Raw genomic sequence first — 18981 nt, 5'->3', positions numbered from 1 at the left:
AATGTCCTGGGGTAGGAAGACGTATGACATTCATGAGGAACTGAGAGGAGAGTATGGCTGGAGCTCATGGTACAAGGAGTCTGTACAATCTCACAGATGTGACCAAGCACCATCTTTAATTATCAACCATTTTGTCAACTGGACCCACCCACCCAGTGACCACATCCATTGTCTAGAACGCTCCTATAAAGGATCAGAGAGCAAGCTTGTCTCCCCCCTCAATGATTCTCTAGAAATTCAATCAGTAAACATTTACTGGAAGTCCACAGTGCACTAGAGACTGCACTCAGTATTTCGATATAAACAAAGGGTAACAGTCTGTGTTCATGGGATAGTTTGGTATAACTGAGAATGACCTGGACTGAGAGTCAGAAAATCTGGGGTTGAAATCCAAGTTCCAAAAGAATTCAGCTGGGTGGCCATACCTCACTCAGTTCAGTAAGAAACCCAGATATTGGCCCAGATAAACACATGTTAATGAAGGAACACCACCCTGCTTCCCTGAACCTCAATTTTCTTATCTGTAAATGGAGATAATTCCTATCCCACAGGGTTTTGGAACTTAAGAACTCATTAAAGAGTATACTGTATAATGTTTAGCACATAACAGGTTTATTAGAAATGTTTGGTTTTTAAGCTATTTCATTGGAGCCATGGGTCTACTTTGCCCCAAATGATATGCCCTACTTAAGTATGAATCTAGTATTATTTAATGGCAATTTAATTTTTCTAATTCATCTTTTTAAACAGGGAGCTGTAGTTCTCTCTGAATTAACCTCACCTTTGGAAAGCCCAGTGATTCATGCCACAGGCTATACCCAAGGCACCATGGGGTAGCAATACACCAATTGTTGCCAACATGCCCAGGAGGTAAGAAACAGCTTCCAGAGGGCAGACAGCAGAAGCAAGAAGAACTATAATTCTGCAGCCTGTGGAAGAAAAACCACATTCACAGAAAGATAGACAAAATGAAAAGGCAGAGGACTTTGTACCAGATGAAGGAACAAGATAAAACCCCAGAAAAACAACTAAATGAAGTGGAGACAGTCAACCTTCCAGAAAAAGAATTCAGAATAATGATACTGAAGATGATGCAGGACTTCATAAAAAAAAAAAAAAAAAAAAATGGAGGCAAAGATAAAGAAGATGCAAGAAATGTTTAACAAAGACCTAGAAGAATTAAAGAACAAACAAACAGAGATGAACAATACTATAAGTGAAATGAAAAATACACTAGAAGGAATCAATAGCAGAAAAACTGAGGCAGAAGAACGGATACGTGACCTGGAAGACAGAAAGGAGGAATTCACTGCCGCAGAACAGCATAAAGAAAAAAGGAATGAAAAGAAATGAAGTTAGCCTAAGAGACCTCTGGGACAATATTAAATGCAACAACATTCTCATTACAGGGGTCTCAGAAGAAGAGAGAGGGAAAGGACCTGAGAAAATACTTGAAGAGACTATAGTCGAAAACTTCCCTAACATGGGAAAGGAAATAGCCACCCAAGTCCAGGAAGCGCAGAGAGGATAAACCCAAGGAGAAACACGCCAGGATATATAGTAATCAAACTGACAAAAATTAAAGACAAATTATTGAAAGCAAAAAAGGAAAAACAACAAATAACATACAAGGGAACTCCAATAAAGTTAACAGCTGATTTCTCAGCAGAAACTCTACAGGCCAGAAGGGAGTGGCAGGATATATTTAAAGTGATGAAAGGGAAGAACCTACAACCAAGATTACTCTACCGGGCAAGGATCTCATTCAGAACAGAGAAATCAAAAGCTTTACAGACAAGCAAAAGCTAAGAGAATTCAGCACCACCAAACCAGCTGTACAACAAATGTGAAAGGAACTTCTCTAAGTGGGAAACACAAGAGAAGAAAAGGACCTACAAAAACAAACCCATAACAATTAAGAAAATGGTAATAGGAACATACATATTGATAATTACCTTAAACGTGAATGGATTAAATACTCCAACCAAAAGACACAGGTTGGCTGAATGGATACAAAAACAAGACCCATATATATGCTGTCTACAAGAGACCCACTTCAGACCAAGGGACACATACAGGCTGAAAGTGAGAGGATGGAAAAAGATATTCCATACAAATGGAAATCAGAAGAAAGCTGGAGTAGCAATACTCATATCAGATAAAATAGACTTTAAAATAAAGAATGTTACAAGGGATAAGGAAGGACACTACATAATGATCAAGGGATCAATCGAAGAAGAAGATATAACAATTATAAATATATATGCATCCAACATAGGAGCACCTCAATACAAGGCAACTGCTAACAGCTATAAAAGAGGAAATCAACAGCAACACAATAATAGTGGAGGACCTTAACATCTCACTTACACTGACGGACAGCTCATCCAGACAGAAAATTAACAAGGAAACACAAGCTTTAAATGATACAATAGACCAGATAGATTTAATTGATATTTATAGGACATTCCATCCAAAAACAGCAGATTACACTTTCTTCTCAAATGCATACAGAACATTCTCCAAAAGAGATCACATCTTGGGTCACAAATCAAGCCTCGATAAATTTAAGAAAACTGAAATCATATCAAGCATCTTTTCCAACCACAACACTACAAGATTAGAAATGAATTACAGGGAAAAATATGTAAAAAACACCAACACATGGAGGCTAAACAATACGTTACTAAATAACCAAGAGATCACTGAAGAAATCCAAGAGGAAATTTAAAAATACCTAGAGACAAATTACACCAAAAACACCATCCAAAATCTATGGGATGCAGCAAAAGCAGTTCTAAGAGGGAAGTTTATAGCAATACAAGCTTACCTCAAGAAACAAGAAACATCTCAAATAAACAATCTAACTTTACACCTAAAGGAATTAGAGAAAGAAGAACAAACAAAACCCAAAGTTAGTAGAAGGAAAGAAATCATAAAGATCAGAGCAGAAATAAATGAAATAGAAATAAAGAAAATAATAGCAAAGATCAATAAAACTAAAAGCTCATTCTTTGAGAAGATAAACAAAATTGATAAACCTTTAGCCAGACTCATCAAGAAAAAGAGGGAGAGGACTCAAATCAATAAAATTAGAAATGAAAATGGAGAAGTTACAACAGACACTGCAGAAATACAAGGCATCCTAAGTGACTACTACAAGCAACTCTATGCCAATAAAATGGAAAACCTGGAAGAACTGAACAAATTCTTAGCAAGGTATAACCTTCCAAGACTGAATCAGGAAGAAACAGAAAATATGAACAGACCAATCACAAGTAATGAAATTGAAACTGTGATTTAAAATCTTCCAACAAACAAAAGTCCAGGACCAGATGGCTTCACAGATGAATTCTATCAAACATTCAGAGAAGAACTAACACCATTCTTCTCAAACTCTTCCAAAAAACTGCAGAGGAAGGAACACTCCCAAACTCACTCTATGAAGCCACCATCACCCTGATACCAAAACCACACAAAGATACTACAAAAAAAGAAAACTACATACCAATATCACTCATTAATATAGATGCAAAAATCCTCAACAAAATACTAGCAAACAGAACCCAACAACACAATAAAAGGATCATACACCACGATTCAGTGGGATTTATCCCAGGGATGCAAGGATTCTTTAATATATGCAAACCAATCAATGTGATATGCCATATTAACAAATTGAAGAATAAAAACCATATGATCATCTCAATAGATGCAGAAAAAGCTTTTGAAAAAATTCAGCACCCATTTATGATAAAAACTCTCCAGAAAGTGGGCATAGAGGGAACCTACCTCAACATAATAAAGGCCATATACCACAAAAGCACAGCAAACATCATTCTCAATGGTGAAAAGCTGAAAGCATTTCCTCTAAGATCAGGAACAAGACAAGGTTGTCCACTCTTGCCACTATTATTCAACAGTTTTGGAAGTCTTAGCCATGGCAATCAAAGAAGAAAAAGAAATAAAAGGAATACAAATTGGAAAAGAAGAAGTAAAACTGTCACTGTTTGCAGATGACATGATACTATACATACAGAATCCTAAAGATGTCACCAGAAAACTACTAGAGCTAATCAATGAATCTGGTAAAGTTGCAGGATACAAAATTAATGCACAGAAATCTCTTGCATTCCTGTACATTAACAACGAAAGATCAGAAAGAGAAATTAACGAAACAATCCCATTCACCACTGCAACAAAAAGAATAAAATATCTAGGAATAAACCTACCTAAGGAGGTAAAAGACCTGCACTCAGAAAACTATAAGACACTGATGAAAGAAATCAAAGATGACACAAACAGATGAAGAGATATACCATGTTCTTGGACTTGAAGAATCAATATTGTGAAAACGACTATACTATCCAAAGCAATCTACAGATTCAGTGCAATCTCTATCAAATTACCAGTGGCATTTTTTACAGAACTAGAATAAAAAAATCTTAAAATTTGTATGGAGACACAAAAGACCCCGGATACCAATGCAGTCTTGGGGGAAAAAAACAGAGCTGGAGGAATCAGACTCCCTGACATTAGACTATATTACAAAGCTACAGTAATCAAGACAATATGGTACTGGCACAAAAACAGAAACACAGATCAATGGAACAAGATAGAAAGCCCAGAGATAAACCCACGCACCTATGTTCAACAAATCTGTGACAAAGGAGGCAAAGATATACAATGGAGAAAAGACAGTCTCTTCAATAAGTGGTGTTGGGAAAACTGGACAGCTACATGTAAAAGAATGAAATTAGAACACTCCCTAACACCATACACAAAATAAACTCAAAATGGATTACAGACCTAAATGTAAAACCGGACACCATAAAACTCTTAGAGGAAAACATAGGAAGAACACTCTTTGACATAAATCACAGCAAGATCATTTTTGACCCATCCCCTAGAGTAATGGAAATAAAAACAAAAATAAACAAATGGGACCTAATCAAACTTAAAAGCTTTTGCAAAGCAAAGGAACTACAAACAAGACGAAAAGACAACCCTCAGAATGGTTGAAAATATTTGCAAACGAATCAACAGACAAAGGATTAACCTCCAAAATATAAAAACAGCTCATCCAGCTCAATATTAAAAAAACAAACAACCCAATCCAAAAATGGGCCGAAGACTTAAATAGACATTTCTCCAAAGAAGACATACAGATGGACAAGAAGCATATGAAAAGCTGCTCAATATCACTAATTATTAGAGAAATGCAAATCAAAACTACAATGAGGTATCACCTCATACCAGTTAGAATAGGCATCATCAGAAAATCTACAAACAACAAATGCTGGAGAGGGTGTGGAGAAAAGGGAACCCTCCTGCACTGTTGGTGGGAATGTAAATTGATACAGCCACTATGGAGAACAGTATGGAGGTTCCTTAAAAAAACTAAAAATAGAATTATCATATGACCCAGCAATCCCACTACTGTGCATATACCCTGTGAAAACCATAATTCAAAAAGACACATGCACCCCAACGTTCACTGCAGCACTATTTACAATAGCCAGGTCAGGGAGGCAACTAAATGCCCATCGACAGACAAATGCATAAGGAAGATGTGGTACATATATACAATGGAATATTACTCAGCCATAAAAAGGAACGAAATTTGGTCATTTGTAGAGATGTGGATGGATCTAGAGACTGTCATACAGAGTGAAATAAGTCAGAAAGAGAAAAACAAATATCGTATATTAACACATATATGTGGAACCTAGAAAAATGGTACAGATGAACCTGTTTGCAGGGCAGAAGTAGAGACACAGATGTAGAGAACAAACGTATGGACACCAAGGGGGGAAAGCGGCGGGGGGTGTGGGGTGGAGGTGGTGGGATGAATTGGGAGATTGGGATTGACGTGTATACACTAATATGCATAAAATACATAACTAATAAGAACCTGCTGTATAAAAAATAAATAAAATAGGGCTTCCCTGGTGGCGCAGTGGTTGAGAGTCCGCCTGCCGATGCAAGGGACACGGGTTTGCGCCCCGGTCCGGGAAGATCCCACATGCCGCGGAGCGGCTAGGTCCGTGAGCCATGGCCGCTGAGCCTGTGCGTCCAGAGCCTGTGCTCCGCAACGGGAGAGGCCACAACAGTGAGAGGCCTGCATACCACAAAAATAATAATAATAATAATAATTAATTAATTAATTAATTAAATTTAATTCAGAAATTCAAAAAAATAAAAGATGAGAAAAGAAAAAAAAGAAAAGCAACAGCTTCCAAAATGGTAGCTTAACCCATAAAGTGAAACCAAGCCTTAGAATATCACCAAAAAGATACCTAATGTACAGCTTTCAGGTGTTGTAACCTACATACAACACTGTATCCCATCCCTACCTGAGGCTATTCCTGGTCATGGAACTGGAGCAGCTTGGGCAAAGTTCTGCAAATAAGAGAATGAAGAAAGCCCACCAAGATAGAGAGGGGTCTTGTCTCATTAGAACAGAGAGGATATGGCTACAAAGCAAGAGACAAATGCAAGATGATAACCCATATCTGAGGGGGAGAGGAAAGGGTTCAAAGTTGCGAAACAGGCATCTCTGAAGAGGCTAAAGGCAGCAATCCAAAGATCAATTAGAATCACAGCAGAGGAGAGAAAAGAGACAGTCGTGACCATCAACACGTCTTGATGATGATCAAGTACAGAAGACAGTAACAGAGAAATAAGGAAAACTCCGATTTAAAGCCACGGTGCCTGGGAGAATGGGGGTATGGTAACAGAAATCAGGAAGTTAGAAAGGGGGTTGGTTTAGAGGAGAACTTGAAAAAGTTTTTTTAAATATAACAGTCTGGATTTGAAGCCAAGGCTGGATAATTGAGTGGAAAGAGCAAACGGGCCAGCTGGAAACAGAAGATGCAGAAGGTGCAGAGGTCAGGAGGAGGGCCCGCGTGTGGGAGTCTTCGTGGAGGAGCTGTGGTTGAAAAAAACAAGGAGAGATAAGCTGCCTGGAAGAGAGGAGAAAGGAGTGGGCCCGGGGAACGCCCACATAAGCAGATGAGAAGAAAGTGCAATAGACAAAGAAAGAGCGCAACTTGAAAGAGGACCAGCGGAGTCTGAGGACACTGAGAATACATTTTTAAAGTATAAATCAGATCAGGCAACTTCCCCATCGAGACTCCCACACCGACTTCTCATTTCATCACCTTGGCCACAAAGCTCTACGTGAAATGACCTTACCCACCTCTCTGACCTGTCTCCTCCCCTTCAACTCAGGATACGCTGGCCACATTGGCCTTTTGCTGTCCCTCAGATACATGAGGTTCATTCTTACTTCGGGGCCTTTGTGCTTTCTGATCCTTCTACTAGAAGGCTCGCAGGGGATCCTGGTTCCTAAACTATCAAATCTCTCTCACACACACCATTCTCTACCATATCATACTGCTGTATTGTCCTAACACACACTACTAGCTGAAATTCTTACGTCTTTATTTGTTTACCTACTCATTGTCTGTCTCTCCAACTCTGAAGTGGACTCTGGCAGAGTGAGGTCCTAGGACCTTTTCTGTTTCCATCTCCACTACACCCTTAGTGACTTGAAGAGTGCACTGCACTACATGAGGACTTAAGAAAAAACCTTAGATTAAGCAAGAGCCAAATTAGTGCCCTTCGTGAGTGAGTCTAGTTTCAGAAAAACAAACAAACAAACAAGGTTAAAGCCAAACTACATCAAGTTATGGAGAGGAAAAAAGGCAGGAGTTTGAGACAACAGTATTCAAACCAAACAGCACACGCCCTCAGGGGTGAGGGGAAGGAATTGTTGATAATGTAGAATCTCTACATATCACACCTTCTGGAAGAGCTGCCTTTCCAGAATGTGAAAATAAAACATTTTTACTGCTTCACACCTTATTTCTTCTACCGAGGGTTCTCCCACAGAAAAATCTGACCCATACTTGGCATGCCTAAAATTCTTGCTTAAGATGGTAATACGTCTTTTAAAAAAATCAAATAGAACAAAAATGTTAATTCCTGCGAGTTCTATGTTAAAAAATACAAAACTGCACATTACCCAAAATTGTGAAGGCTGCCACTGAAATATGGGAAGAGAGACAATCAGACTTTAAGAATACGTGGTACTTAGGTACCCACAGCCCCCAGCCCACACCAGCAAAGACATTCCTTCAAATATGCTGAGTGCTGGGGCTAATTCTTCCTGCAGTTTCCTGCAGTTGTACATTTTACCTTCAGGCCTTTTCACAGAAGTCTGTCATCTCATGGTGACAACAGAAGAGGGCATCATAAAGTGCCATTGTGCTGAGAGGAAAGAGTAGTGTTTCTTTAAGAATCTGGACAGGGACGAAGCTAAGGGAGGATTTATGTAACTTCTCTAAGTCAAAGGTTTTTCTAGAGTCTAAGAAGTGGTTTTTCCCCTCCCCGCCTGCCAGAACCATCAAGCAATCTCTTGTAGCAGCTAAGGAGCTCAAGATATCACAAGAACTGACATCTTGTGGCTGCTGGCCAGGCAGGGTAGCTACCACGGTTCTCCTGCTCTGTGGCTAGAACAACATGCTGCTTTGGAATTGGTTTGCCCCCTCCTTAAGGAAAACAGGAGAAAAGGCGAAAAGGTAAAAGCAGGACCAGGCAGAGAAAGATCAGCCAGGAAAAGGTCAAGCTAAGTTGGTAGAAAGTAAGAACCACCAAGGAGAGCTGACTTCAGCCAGCCCAGCTCAAACAATGATGGAGGACGCCACCCAACAGGTAGAAATTAGTTGAGATGCTCATGCTGCCATGTTTAAGTCAAAACACAGGTAACGTTAGTATAATTTCCTAAAAACAAATTTGCACAAAGTACACGTGTGATCCAGAAGTTCATCTCAGGCAAAAGCCCCTCCTGATTCCATTCTCAAAGCCGGAATTAGCTGTATTGACATGTGCTAAAAGATACCCTCGCCTGAGCCCTGACACCCGAACTAGTGAAATTTATATTAAGTTGAGCTTGAGAGCTTGATGGCACAAATGACCATCAGTTACCAGGCCCAGCTTTTTGTAAGCAAATGAGCTTTAGAGGGTCAGGGTTGCCTAGACTTAGTTACAAGCAGCATCCTCCAGCAGGACAAAAAAGTGTAAGAAAAGGGAGATATTTTAATTGAAAGTCCAAGAAGTAGCACCAGTCTTCACGTTGTAAATCTCAAAGGAAGACTGCAGGGTGGCAAAGGACAAAATGGCTACCTGGCCAATGGGGAAATGAAGTGGCAGAAGCAATGCAATGGAGAAGGTCATTTTGATTAGCCGGTGAAGGTGGGAAAATCCCAGGCTTATCGTGGATCTGCCACTAACAAACTTTCTGAGCAAAAAAATGTTATGGCTTCCAAAACATCATTTACAAATCCTGAGTGTCAAACCAGCTGAGTTAACTGGTCAAATAAGTGACTCTCCCGCTCGGAACTTGAATTTCCTCATCTGCAAAGTGCGGGCGGCCAGGCGAAGGTCTCTAAGGTGCCTTCACATACTAAGATTCCAAGTTGATGGTCAAGACAGGCTGATCACAGGCGACCCATGAGGGGACACAGAGCCACAAGCAGAGAAGGGGCAGCATCTGGAGGACAGGATTTCCTTCAACAGGAACCAGAAGCCAGAAGGAATCTGCGGGAAGGAGGCGTCCGCCAGGTGAGTGCAGAACAAAGCAACCAAGTCACTTGCAGCCTCAATAGGAAACTGCCTCCCTGGGTCTTGTCCTAGGGTCCCCCCTCCAGAAAGCCGGGGCCTAGGAGAGTGTACCAAGCCCCAGAAATAGAAGTGGTTGAATGGAGGAGGTTTAGCTCAACTACGTGAAGTGATCAGCAAACATCAGATTACCCCTTCAATTACGTACAATAAGCCCAACAGCAACCAATATACTTGGGACCAAACTCAGCAGGATACTGTGACTCAGAACAAAAGAATAACAAACACAAAATGCTAAGGGAAAAGGGAAGCCATTTAGATCCAGCTGGCAACAAGCTACTGAAGCTAAAACCCCATCACAATCTGCAGCCTCCGGAGAAAGAAATGATTACTCTTCTCAGTCAACTGCTACGATTAACACATCTAAAAGGTGGAAGAGAGCAAAAGCCCACACGCAAAGTTCCACAGACACACCCTTTGCAGATGTTGTAGAAGTTTCCATGGATTAGATGCTCATATTAGCCAGAATCCAAGAAACAGCAGAAATGAAGCACCATGGCAAAAAAAAAAGATTAAAACAAGGGAATTTTTTGAACTTTTATAAAATTTAACACAAAATTTAACATGCTACCTTTGCACAGTAAAAGTGAGTTTATAACTCCCAATTCATAATTATCACAGTTGTTAGGGCTAAAGAACTAGATATTAAATATATCTTAAAGTTGCTGAATAAAATGTGAACTCTTATACCTCATTTGCAAAGAAATCATTAAAATTTGAAGTATGTACATCCTGCATCCAGCAATTCCACTCCTGGGAATCTATCCCATAAAGATGAAAGTATTGATAAATAAGGACATATGGACAAGGATGTCTAGTGAACACCCATCCACAGAGAAGTGTCTTGATCCACACCCATTTATTAAATAGAATGAATTAGAGCTACACCTGACAACTTGCAGGAATTTCCATAAAGTAATGCTGAGTTGGAAAAGATACAGAAGTTTATATAATATGATACTTTTTTTTTTTTTATTTGGCTGCACCACGCAGCTTGAAGGATCTTAGTTCCCCAACCAGGGATTGAACCCATGGCCCCTGCATTAGAAGTGCAGAGTCCTAACCACTGGACCACCAGGGAATTCTCTGATCCAGATTTTTTAAGTGGTTTTATTAAAGCTTGTATCTATATATATGTATATGTAGGGTTGTATGAGCACAGAAAAATGGAGAAATATATATACTAAGTCAATGATTCTCAAACATTAGCACACATCAGAATCACCTGAAGGTTTTGTTAAAACACAGATATCTGGGCCCCATGCCCAGAGTGTCTGATTCAGTAGGTCTAGGGTGAGGTCTGAGAATTTCTATTTCCAACAAGTTTCACAAGGATGCTAATGCTGCTGAGAGTGACTGCAATAGGTTTCAGCAAGAGTTACCTGTGGGACAGGAGTAGAGATATAAGATGGGGGGAGAGAATAATGGGGATCTATGCAAGATAACATAAACAGCTTTTCTCTATGATTCCTTTTATGGATCATGGGGGTGTGTGTGGGTGTGGATGTGTGTATAGATATGCAAAAAAAAGTTCCTGAAAGGACTGTCATCAAAACACTAATGAAAATTCTCCCAAAGGTGGAACTTAAAGTGATCTTTCTCCTTGGCAACTTCTTCTTGGTAATTTCTTATTTTTTTTTTTATAATGAGCAAGTGTGATTTAAATAATCATTTAAAATAAAGCTATTTTACTGAGGAGAAAAGAATCTTTGGAAACAACAATTTCACAAGGAAAAGCTCTTCTGTTTTGTTCACAGCACTGAATTGATATTTTTGGAAAGATGAATGCTAAGTACACTTTACATAAAAATTAAAATATAACTAATGTGGAAAAGGAAGTTCTTGGATGAAGTACATAAGTATAACATGTGTTTTATAACCTTCCTTAATCCACAAAAACTTAGCGAAAACTCAATTTAAAAAGTAATCAAAAATAAGCTCCAATGGAATATAATCTGGAAAAGAAACAAAAACAAAAAAACACTGAATCACTATGCTGCACACCTGAAACTAACACAATATTGTAAATCAACTATACTTCAATTTTTTAAAAAATTCAGCAAAAACATACAATTTGGCTTACAATCGCTTTCTCTTTCAAAATTCAATCGGATACTCAGTAAGCAAAATCTCTTTTCAAGCTGTACTTGCACCATTTCCTCTCTTTATATACAGACTAGAGAACAAAATAAGACTAAAAACAACCTAAAATAAAAAAATAACTTTATGACTTCAAATATAGGATTTAAGTTCCCAAGTGGTGTCCATTAAAGAGTGTTAAGCTAGAATACAAGTACCTTAGATCAGTTATAATAATTCTAATTTACATTTTTCCAGGCTTTTACATTTCTCATTAGCTTCTTCACTACAACTCTTTGCTAGCTTAAAACATCTCCTCCTAAAACCATGTTACCATTCTATCTAAAAATTAAGCCTAGACTTCAAACCAGATAGCATGCCTCTGCTACCTTTTCTACTGGGAACAAACAGCCTGGCCTCCCAGAGCTGCTTCCTTTAGTGCCCCTTAAAGTACAGATGCAGGAAGCTGCTCAGAGGCTGAAAATTTTATTTGTAATGCTTATATCCCTAAGGTTTGCAAATCGATATTATAAACTCTTTGCTACCAGTCTTGCCAACTCCTGCTTCTTCTCTGATCTTATTATAGTACAGTGTTTCTCTTTTCCTGCAATAGCAACTCAGTGGACCTCCATGGCTCATTTTGAAAATTAGCATAAGTCTGTGGCTGAGTTCGGGAATATTCCTGCATTCCCAATACTAAGATTGTCTCCTTCCTAAAGATAAGCAAACAGAAATGTTTGCCCAACCCCTCCAAAAAAAAGGAGAAAAAAGTTTGCCCCAAAACAGTCAAAAAAATTTAAAGCACCCAGAATCAGAGACTGCCTCCCTCCCTCTGAAACAGATTCCTGGGAGATAGAGGAAAAAAAAATTAAGTTCTTGCTTTGTGCTCACAGTAAAATTATGTGGGCATAAGAAGAAACAGGCCAAGATTTGAAAATACTACACAGAAATTAAAACCAAGTAATGGTCTAAAACTGTTCTGCCAAGTAGGAAATAAACTTAACAGTACAGAAAACTTATGTAGAAAAGAAAACATGCTACCAGAATTCAGACTAAAAAAAAAAAAAATTGGCTACAACAGTCTAACCCTAGAATATCAGCTATTCTAGAAGGAGCAAACAATACTGAAAGACAAAAGGATAAAACTTTAAAAAAGAAGTTGGAAGTTTTCATGGATCCAAACAAAAGGTATGAGGGGGAGAAACAAAACTTACATCGATAGATTTTTTTTTTTAACGTCTTTATTGGAGTATAATTGCTTTACAATGGTGTGTTAGTTTCTGTTTTATAACAAAGTGAATCAGCTATACATATACATATATCCCCATATCTCTTCCTTCTTGCGTCTCCCTCCCACTCTCTCTATCCCACTCCTCTAGGTGGACACAAAGCACGGAGCTGATATCCCTGTGCTATGCGGCTGCTTCCCACTAGCTATCTATTTTACATTTGGTAGTGTATATATGTCCATGCCACTCTCTCACTGCATCCCAGCTTACCCTTCCCACTCCCCATGTCCTCAAGTCCATTCTCTACATCTGCGTCTTTATTCCTGTCTTGCCCCTAGGTTCTTCAGAACCTTTTTTTTTTAGATTCCATATATATGTGTTAGCATACAGTATTTGTTTTTCCCTTTCTTATATACTTCACTCTGTATGACAGTCTCTAGGTCCATCCACCTCACTACAAATAACTCAATTTCGTTTCTTTTTATGGCTTAGTAATATGCCATTGTATACATGTGTCACATCTTCTTTATCCGTTCATCTGTCGATGGACACATCCATAGATTTTTCTAAAGGTATAAAGAATCTATCACCTGTAGGAAGGATTCTCTATAGTGACCCAAAAGTAAAGACAGAAAAACATTTTAACTAAAAAATGTTATAAGAGATTAATCAAAACAGGTTATAATCAAAGGAACAAAAATATCACAGGATCCACTTGAATGAAGTATCCTTTTGTGAAGGTTAGGTAGACGTTGGGGAATAATTACTATCAATTTTTTTCTCCATGATTATTGCCCCACCATGTGATTTAATTCTTCTTGAGATAAACCTTGTAATTTATATTTTTAAAGCCTGTCTTGGGACTTTCCTGGTGGCACAGTGGTTAAGAATCCGCCTGTCAGTGCAGGAGGCACGGGTTCCAGCTCTGGTCCAAGAAGATCCCACATGCCACGGAGCAACTAAGCCTGTGTGCCACAACTACTGAGCCTGTGCTCTAGAGCCCGTGAGCCACAACTACTGAGCCTGCACACCACAACTACTGAAGCCCACATGCTTAGAGCCTGTGCTCCACGACAAGAGAGGCCACCGCAATGAGAAGCCCTCACACCACAACAAAGAGTAGCCCCCGCTCACCTCAACTAGAGAAAGCCAGTGTGCAGCACCAAAGACTCAATGCAGCCAAAAATAAATAAATAAATATTTTTTTAAAAACCTGCCTCAAAAGATTTTGCCTGTGCATAAGCATACAATTATGCTTAATATTATTTTATAATTAAGATATCATCTCAATATGTTATGGAATCTTCATAATTTCTAATTTTGTTTGGGTTCTCTCTTAATCACACTTACCAGAGTTATCTTGTTTTTCCAAAAGAACTAGTCATGACAGCTAGATAGAATTGCTAAAAGTACATGAAAGCATCAAAATTAAGAGATCCAATGTATCAGTCAAATGAGAAAACACATCATGTCAATAAATCCCAAGAGAACCTTCAATAAAATTCTACACAGATATAGATAAAAACTCTGGAAGAAAATACACCAAAAATGTCAACAGTGATCATTATGAATAACAGGATTAAAGATGGTTTTGATTTTTGCATATATTTTTAGATAAGTATATATAAAATACAATAAATATGATAAAATGTTAAGAGTTTATAAACCAGATTGCAGTTAACTAGGAGAAACTAGAAGTGAATATTTATGAAACCTATGAAGATAGAAGGTCACAGAGGGGGTCTGCCACAAGATACAGAAACAAGTCAGAGTCTAGTTTGTGTCTGCTTTGTTTATGTGTTACTTATTTGATGAAATTTAAGACTTGTTTTCATTATAATACTTCCCCACTGACCTCTTCCTACATGAGATCAAATGGTCACATTGGCTTAGGTCAATTCATAAAAATATTGACATAAAACATCAAGTGAAAAAAGCAGATTATACGCATATATGTATATATGAGTCAATTATGTTAAATATATAATGTATTTCATCTGAGATATCAGTTATGAAATACATTTTATATTCCACTAAGAGACAAAACTGCAAAGTGTGACATAATGTGAGATTTTATACTTATTAAAAGAGCTCATCTATATTTATAGAGACTTTACCACATTTGTCATGTTGCTCTTTCCATGTCTTTCTATACACACAGTAACTTTGCCTTTTTAATGCCAAATCACGGTGAAATCATTTTGAAAGCAATTAATTCATATAGTTCCAGCAAGGCACATAAGTAATCTGAAATGACAACAACATGAACCATTGTGACCAAGGTCACACATGCATAGGTAATGACAGCTCCATCGTGACATCTGCTAGGATACACAGTGAAGTAAGAGCATCTCAATTTCAGAGATGTAAAATGAGAAAACTGTACCTTAAAATTGATGAAATAATGTTTTAAATTATCTATAGAGGATGAGATTATGAGTGACTTATTTTCTTAACACTTTCTGTATTTTTCATTTTATTCTAATTAGTATATATTATTTGAAAATTAGAGAAAAAAATTGTGCTCTCCTTTGGTCTATTTAAGTCTCTTCCCTCAGTAAGCAATGTGTATTGACTCTTCCCTAGTCTGGTCATAATCTGGTAGGTCTGAGTTAAAATAGCTGTACCAGGACGCTGATCAACTACAAGGTTTTGAAAGCTGGAGGCATAACCCTCCCAGACTTCAGACAATACTACAAACCTACAATAATCAAAACAGTGTGGTACTGGCACAATAAAAGACATATGGAGCAATGGAACAGAATAGAGAGCCCAGAAATAAACCCACACACCTATGGTCAATTAATCTTCAACAAAGGAGGCAAGAATATACAGTAGGAAAAAGAGAGTCTCTTCAGCTAGTGGTGTTGGGAAAGCTGGACAGCTGCATGTAAATCAATGAAATTAGAACACTCCCTCACACCCTACACAAAAATAAATTCAAAATGGCTTAAAGACTTAAATGTAAGACATGACACCATAAAACTCCTAGAAGACAATTTAAGCAAAACATTCTCTGACATAAATTGTACCACTGTTTTCTTAGGTCAGTCTCAAGGCAACAGAAATAAAACCAAAAATAAACAAATGAGATCTAATCAAACGTATAAGCTTTTGCACAGCAAAGAAAACCATAAATAAAATGAAAAGACAACCTATGGACTGGGAGAAAATATTTGCAAATGATGTGACTGACAAGGCCTTAATTTCCAAAATATCCCAACAGCTCATACAACTCAATAACAAAAAAACACACAACCCAATCAAAAAATGGGCAGAAGACATAAATAGACATTTCTCCAAAGATGACATACAGATGGCCAGCAGGCACATGAAAAGATGCTCAACTTCACTAATGATTAGAGACATGCAAATCAAAACTACAATGAGATATCACCTCACACTGGTCAGAATGGACACCATCAAAAAGTCTACAAACGCTGAAGAGGGTGTGGAGAAAAGGGAACCCTCCTACACTGTTGGTGAGGATGTAAACTGGTGCAGCCACTAGGGAAAACCATATGGAGGTTCCTTAAAAAAATACAAATAGAGTTGCCATTTGATCCAGGAATCCCACTCCTGGGCGTATATCTGGAGAAAACTATAATTTGAAAAGATACATGCACCCCAATGTTCATAGCAGCACTATTTACAATAGCCAACACATGGAAGCAACCTAAATGTCCACTGACAGATGAATGGATAAAGAAGATGTAGTATATATACACACACACACACATATATATATATATATGTACACACACACACACACACACACACACACACACACACACACACACAATGGAATACTACTCAGCCATAAAAAAGAACGAAATAATACCATTTGAAGAAACATGAATGGACCTAGAGATTATCATACCAAGTGAAGTAAGTCAGAAACAGAAAGACAAATACCACATGATATCACTTATATATGGAATCTAAAATATAACACAAATGAACTTATTTACGAAACAGAAACCAACTCACAGACAGAAAACAAACTTATGGTTATGAAAGGGGAAAGGGGGTGGGGGAGGGATAAATTAGGAGTTTGGGATTAGCAGACACAAACTACTATATATAAAATAGATAAACAACAAGGTCCTACTGTATAGTTCAGGGAACTATATTCAATATCCTGTAATAAACCATAGTGGAAAAGACTATGAAAAAGAAAAAAATATATGTATAGATATGTCTAACTGAATCACTTTGCTGTACACCAGAAACCAATCCAACATTATAAATCAACTATAATTCAATTTTAAAAAAAGAAAAACTACCAAGTTTTGTATCCTCTTTAGACTTGTAGATCTGTTTGGTTTGACATAGGAGAGCAGAGTGGAATGAATAAAAAAAAAAAAGACTTGGGAGTACTCTAAATTTAGCCTTAGACCAGTCTTTTTTTTTTTAATCGTTAATTATGGCTGGGCCAAGTCTAACTATCTATAATACATTTTATAACTTGCAAATCACAATCGAGAGAGAATACTGAAGACCCCTGAGTAACCCAGAGGGCAACTTTTTCATTATTCTGAAATCCATTTATTTTATCATTTTGTCTTTCTCCAGAGAACAGAGTGGGGTATGTGTAAGGGGGAGGGAGGTGACAGCAAGGGAAGAGGTGGAAGGGAGAGAGGGAGGTCCACCTGGGTAGTGAAGTATGTTAAGGGGAAATGAATGAATATATTTTAATTGATTTAAGATTCTGACTAAATTTGTTCCAAGTTCTTGATATTCTGTTCTATTCGGGATACATATGAATTGAGGTCATATCCTTATTCTAGATCTAGTACTCTTGGTGTATTTCTTTTTTTTTTTTTTAATTTTTAATTTTTTTATTTTTGGTGCATTTCTTGAGTTGATGATTCAAAGGGCACTTGAAACCCCAATGCCCATACACACATCCATGCCCACCTGCCACCAAACATAGATTCCAAGGAAAGAGGTTTTGCCTAAAATAAGGAAGGAAGAGAAAATCATCTGCCATTTTCTATGAGGGGAGACAATCGGCTCACTTCTGTTACACCCAGTAACTGTTCTCAAGATTGGAATCCTCTCTCAGCCCAGAAGGCACATCTGACTAGGAATCTCACCGGGCAGCTCTGTCACCCAATCCCCCACCTACTCTATGTATGTCCCAGCACTTCTCCCTTTGAATTCCTACTTCAGGATTTTACCTGACGCAATCGTCACTGAACCTTCTCCCCAAAAGAGATACACACAGAAAACATTCTTGGCTATTATCAGGATATCATAAAATAATGTGTTCAAAAATCATTCACATAGATGAACTCAGTATTTCTGAGTCCAAAAGTTATACAGTTAAGCATTGGTGGTTATCGTGGTGAGCAGAGCTGCCTTCCAGAAGTTATACAGTTAAAAGTTACTCAGGAAAATATAATTGAAACTCAGACTTTGGAACCAGGAGCCAACCAGTTTTAAAAGGCTCCATGCAAAGGCTTGAACTAGACAGTAATGTTGTGTGTTGTTTTTTTAAAAGCCCCAACTCAACAGCCAACAGCACATTTCTTCCCACTTCAGTCACAAGGGGTTTCAAGTTCAAGAAAGGGCCACTTACAGACCTGCAGCCCAATGCTTAGGCACTTACATAAAGAGGTACTTCACTGCAGTTCAGCTCCATGGCTTCCGCATCTGCAATGAAAATAATAGAAGCGAGAGTTATTGTAGGAGCCCTGTGTGACCAACCAGCAGAGCTGCGCCCTGCCCTTTAGTTAACATCGTAGAAGGAGGAGTAACCCACTAGATAGGACAACCGCAGAGACAAAATCAAGAACAAAGGAATAAGATGCTCTCCATATAAAATATCCTCCTCCCTTTCCTCTTTCACATGAAGATCCACACATAAGGAAAACCTATCACCCCAAACATTATCCCACAGACTGCTCCCAAATAGAAATTATATTTCAGGAAGCCAAGAAAGGCCAACATAAGCACGTTGCAAGTTTTGCCTTAGTTAATCACT

At 38.2% G+C, this 18981-nt stretch overlaps 1 protein-coding gene and 1 non-coding gene across 5 annotated transcripts in view; both read right to left on the bottom strand.

Moving 5' to 3' along the window:
• The window catches only part of ARHGEF28 (Rho guanine nucleotide exchange factor 28), a 330335-nt gene that overhangs the window by 243141 nt on the left and 68213 nt on the right, over positions 1 to 18981 (bottom strand). For 2 of the 4 annotated variants that reach the window (XM_067031143.1, XM_067031142.1), the window contains exon 2: positions 18607 to 18650. The exons of 1 other annotated variant lie outside the window; for it this stretch is intronic. In XM_067031143.1, the coding sequence (XP_066887244.1) occupies positions 18607 to 18639 (33 nt within the window). In that variant the 5' untranslated portion in view covers positions 18640 to 18650. Of the gene's footprint in view, positions 1 to 8202; positions 8256 to 18606; positions 18651 to 18981 lie in introns of those variants that run through there. One more of the 4 variants, XM_067031145.1, reaches the window with a different exon arrangement.
• Positions 10693 to 10765, bottom strand: TRNAR-UCU (transfer RNA arginine (anticodon UCU)). The gene has a single exon. It is a non-coding gene; the product is annotated as a tRNA-Arg (tRNA).

This window comes from Kogia breviceps, chromosome 4, assembly GCF_026419965.1.
Source record: "Kogia breviceps isolate mKogBre1 chromosome 4, mKogBre1 haplotype 1, whole genome shotgun sequence".
Lineage (NCBI taxonomy): Eukaryota > Metazoa > Chordata > Mammalia > Artiodactyla > Physeteridae > Kogia > Kogia breviceps.
This window is presented reverse-complemented; position numbering and strand designations above follow the sequence as displayed.